Source organism: Entelurus aequoreus, linkage group LG14 (assembly GCF_033978785.1).
Source record: "Entelurus aequoreus isolate RoL-2023_Sb linkage group LG14, RoL_Eaeq_v1.1, whole genome shotgun sequence".
NCBI classification, from domain to species: domain Eukaryota; kingdom Metazoa; phylum Chordata; class Actinopteri; order Syngnathiformes; family Syngnathidae; genus Entelurus; species Entelurus aequoreus.
The window spans coordinates 14,956,769-14,961,003 of NC_084744.1; the positions used below are offsets into that span (position 1 = coordinate 14,956,769).

General features: G+C 41.2%; 1 protein-coding gene across 1 annotated transcript in view; it reads left to right on the forward strand.

Moving 5' to 3' along the window:
- pdzk1 (PDZ domain containing 1) overlaps positions 1-3,544 on the forward strand; it is an 8,028-nt gene extending 4,484 nt beyond the window's left edge. Inside the window, 9 exon segments of the mRNA XM_062070519.1 lie at positions 350-405; positions 407-527; positions 530-682; positions 748-879; positions 882-931; positions 1,488-1,751; positions 1,820-1,945; positions 1,947-2,096; positions 3,416-3,544. Coding sequence (XP_061926503.1) covers positions 350-405; positions 407-527; positions 530-682; positions 748-879; positions 882-931; positions 1,488-1,751; positions 1,820-1,945; positions 1,947-2,096; positions 3,416-3,484 — 1,121 coding nt within the window. The 3' untranslated portion in view covers positions 3,485-3,544.
- Positions 3,545-4,235: the final 691 nt, after the last annotated feature.

Genomic DNA, 4,235 nt, shown 5'->3' on the forward strand with positions numbered 1-4,235 from the left:
TAATTAAAAAATTGGTAATAACAAAAAATATACATACATATATACTGTAGTACATTTAACCACTTGTAATATATGTTTACAGTATTTTTTATAATTAAAAAAAACTTAAAAATAAAGTTTAGAGGGGAATTTTGCTGCATACTTCAAATGGGGAAAAACACTGCCATTTGGAGGACAAATGGAAATTATAAAAATAGAAGGCAAGTAGTCTGAAATTGACATCCTAAAATAAATAATTGCATTAGTTTATGTATGATAAATGGCTTATTCAAAGGATGACAATCAAAATTCAATGACAAATAACTAAAAGGCACCCAGAATTTAACATAAATAATGTAATCCTCTTTAGGCGAGCAGGGCATTTTGGTGACGGAGGTGGTGCCTGGCAGCACGTCAGACCGAGCAAGGTGTCAAAGTCAACGACCGTCTTGTGGAAATCAACGGGGAGAACGTAGAGAGTGCCGCGCACGAACAAGTGGTGGACAAGATCAAGACAGCGGGCAACAGCCTCATGTTCCTCCTGGTGGACACGAGGCGGACAGGTACTACCAGAGCGTGCACATGAAGATAACTGCGCGCTTTGCAACTACCAAGTGTCTCCCTCATCATCCACGCATCGTCCACCTCACCAAAGGGCCCGGCGGTTACGGCTTCCTGCTCAAAGAGGAGCCCAATATTGAAGGCAGGTCTATTGCAACCATTTTAACCCTGGCGATGAGTGCATGCTAACAGCGCCCATGCCTACAGGACACATCATTAGGGACGTAGACAGAGCGAGTCCAGCCGAGAGAGAAGGTCTCAGGGACATGGATAGGCTGGTGGCTGTGGACGGCCAGGAGGTGAACGGCTGTACTCATGAACAGGTGGTGGACATGATCAGGCTGGTGGCAACAAATGCTGCCTCCTAGTGGTAAACAAGGACACTGACCTTGTGTTTGCTCAGTAAGATCCCATTCTATCATTATTAGGTATATCTAATAATAAAAATGGCATATTGAATTCAATTAGGACTGTTAAGAAGTGTTGATGATTTGTGTGGATCTGACTAGATTGTGCAGATGTATTTCAGTCAATCATCAAACTTTATATACAGTGTATATTACTTTTCATGCACAGGAGGTTGCAACACAATGCACTTTACACCAGTTTAAAAAAAAAAACGCACAGCACTATTGGACAATAACAAGACCTGGCACGGCACTGAGGACTGAGGAAAAACGCCACTTCTTTCATGTAAAAAAAAAAATTATATAAAATCATAGATTTAAAATATAAGTCAATACAAATAATAAATCAATAAAACACATAAAATAGTGAGAATAATAGGAGTAATAATAACAATAAAATACAACTAAAAAATAACTAAGGAATTAAGAAGAGTTTAAAATGATCAGTAAAACGTCTGATTAAAAAGGTGTAACCTTTATTTTTTTTAAATATCAAGGGGTCTTATTAGTAAAGTGAGTGTATTATGCTTAATGCAGAAGATGAATAAAATATGCCTGTGTCCCACACAGGCTAAAGTGTCACCGATGCTTTTCTGGGAGGAGGAGAAGGACTCTCTTTCCCCACCTAGTTACTCCGAGGCAATCACCTTACCCGCCCTGGTTAAACCATCCACACCTGCTCAGGAGGAGAAGGACAAGAATGAGAAGCTCAAAACTAAATTGTGTAAGATGGAGAAGACAGCAGCTGGATTTGGCTTCCACCTAAACGGCATCCAGGGTGTGTTTGGCCAGTACATTACAGAGGTAAGACAAGATCTGTCTAACTTTAGCTCCAAACTGATGTGACATGAGAGGGCAACGGCTCATCTCAGGTGGTGAAGGGCGGAGTTGCCGACCAGGCCGGTCTGGAAAACGGCGACATGGTGGTGGGAGGTCAATGGAAGAATGTGGAGAAGAGCCTCCACGAGGATGTGGTTGCCATGATCCGCAGCAGTGGAAAGCTCCCTCGAGCTGCTGGTGGTCCCAAAGAGCGTTTCCGATGAAGTCAAGGGTAAAGGGGTTGCCATCACACGGGACCTTGTGCAGGAGACGTCACAAGCGCAGGTTCACAACCAAGAGGAGGCGCAGCAAACTCCCACTAAAGAAAGGGTGAGCAGCTTTTAGGTATCTATTAAAGGACGTACACACAGTAAACATTTATATTTAACCCAAAGTGAAAATGTCCTTAAAAATCAAGACATTTCAATCAAAAGTAAGAACTTCTCTACATTAAAATCAACATAAAAGCTAAGTGACTGCCTAATTGTGCAAAAAAGGGCCCTATTCTCATGTTTGTGCTTCAGTGTTTTTTTACGTGCTTGAGTTACGCATGTTCCTTTTATTCTTATTCTCCCATCCAGCCTGAGGACACACCCACCCCAGCATAAGTTAGGCAAAAGTGATTAAGTCCGTAATGAAGGCGGACTTCGCCACATTGCGTGAAAATCATAGAGTTTTACTCACACTTGTGAATGTCATTGAAATCCATAAATAAGAAACACTTAACTTTGAAAAGGACGTATCCATCCAGGTTGTGCGTCTCACGTGAACGTGTGTCGCCATGGTGATGTAGTGTGTATGCGCGCCACAACCGCGTCGTCTTCCTCAGGGCTGGATGTAAATAATAATCCATAGGTAACCCTTTGTGTAACTGTTATTATAACCACCATATTGGTATTTGGGATGTTAGGAGTTGTGTTAGTACAAATGTTTGTGAAGCTGTAATGCGTCAGAAGTGCTTAGACAGCTGTTTATGTGCTTGCGCGAGCGAGCGTGACGGTTTGACATTATCCAAAAAAACAATGGAAACAAGTGATGGATGTTACATTATATATGTGTTTTCTGTTAAGTACAGTAATTACATATTGTAGTTCAGTGATCACTGTCCAGATGCATTGCATTGTTAATACCAGGATGTTCAAACGCGGCTAGACATACGTGCAGCCCCCTTCCGCAATGTGCATTTTGATTTTTAATAGTTAATACAGAGTGGCAATTATGGTACTTTTATCTTCATCTCAATAGATGTTTCAGTTGTCCCTTTTAGAACGATCGGAAAAGATTTGATGACTTTCTGGAAGTTTCTTGTACCATTTTATTACTTGTGATGACTGCATCCAAACTTGAATGTTTCACCCTCCATGGGCACTGGACTTATTCCAGCCTCAGAGGCGCGTAAGAAAAAAGTACTTAAATCCACGGGAATACGTTAAAAACCAGATTACACAGGGAACGCCCACATTTAAGGAGTTTCTCCACCCAGTGTGTGCATCTTGGAGAAGGCGCAGCAATGACAGACTTAAATCAAGGAGTAGAAGTCACACAGCCAGAACCCGCGGAGATGAGCACCTGGGAGAATAGGGCCTTAATCACACAACTTTTCTTTTCAATCCTGTCGTTAATAATTGCTTATTTTTCTCTATTTGCAGACCGCATCAGTGTCTTCGTCTTGTCTCAAAGTAGTTTGGATGACAGACTTTAAGAGGGGACAACACTAAAGCTGAATTGAAACTGCTTTGCCTCGTTTACACCTGCTGGTCCCAATATTCGTACATCTCTGTTTGCAGCACAAAAAAATATGTTTTATTATTATTGTGGTTCTATGTATTATTTTATTAATGAATGTCATTTGGGGTACCTAATGTTGTGGGCAGATTAAAACAAATATAATTGACAATGACAAAATTGACAATGTCAAGAGCACAGCCAATCCAAATCTGACAAAAATGAGTACACCCCTCACATTTGAACAGGCATTTTATGATTTCCTCTTAAGGGACAACACTATAGAAGTAAACTGATATAACTTAAGAGTAGTCTGTGTACAGCATGTATAGCAGTTTTTCTTTCAAACACAGAGCCATTGTCTAAATATCCGAGCAACACAAGGAGAGTAGCAAAATTTCGAGCATGGTAGTGTCATGGTCTGGGGTTGCATGAGTGCTGCCGCCACCGAGTGCGTTGTGGTTCACTGAGGGACATGTGTAACAATCCACCGGTGATGTGGAAGATGACTTTAGGACTACTCAGACTGCGATGTCCAGAAATTGGAGGTTCACTGTGAGGTGTACTCAGCTTGTGTTGCTAGCCATTTTACACTATACTGATCATGTGTTAACTCATTTTCAGTACATAGTACATCTACATGCATAGTAGAGGGCATGGGTTCGATTCCCATCAAGATAGTGTAAAAAAGTAAGCCGTTACCATTCATGCAATTGAAAAAAAACAGCTCCACACTGACTTCTC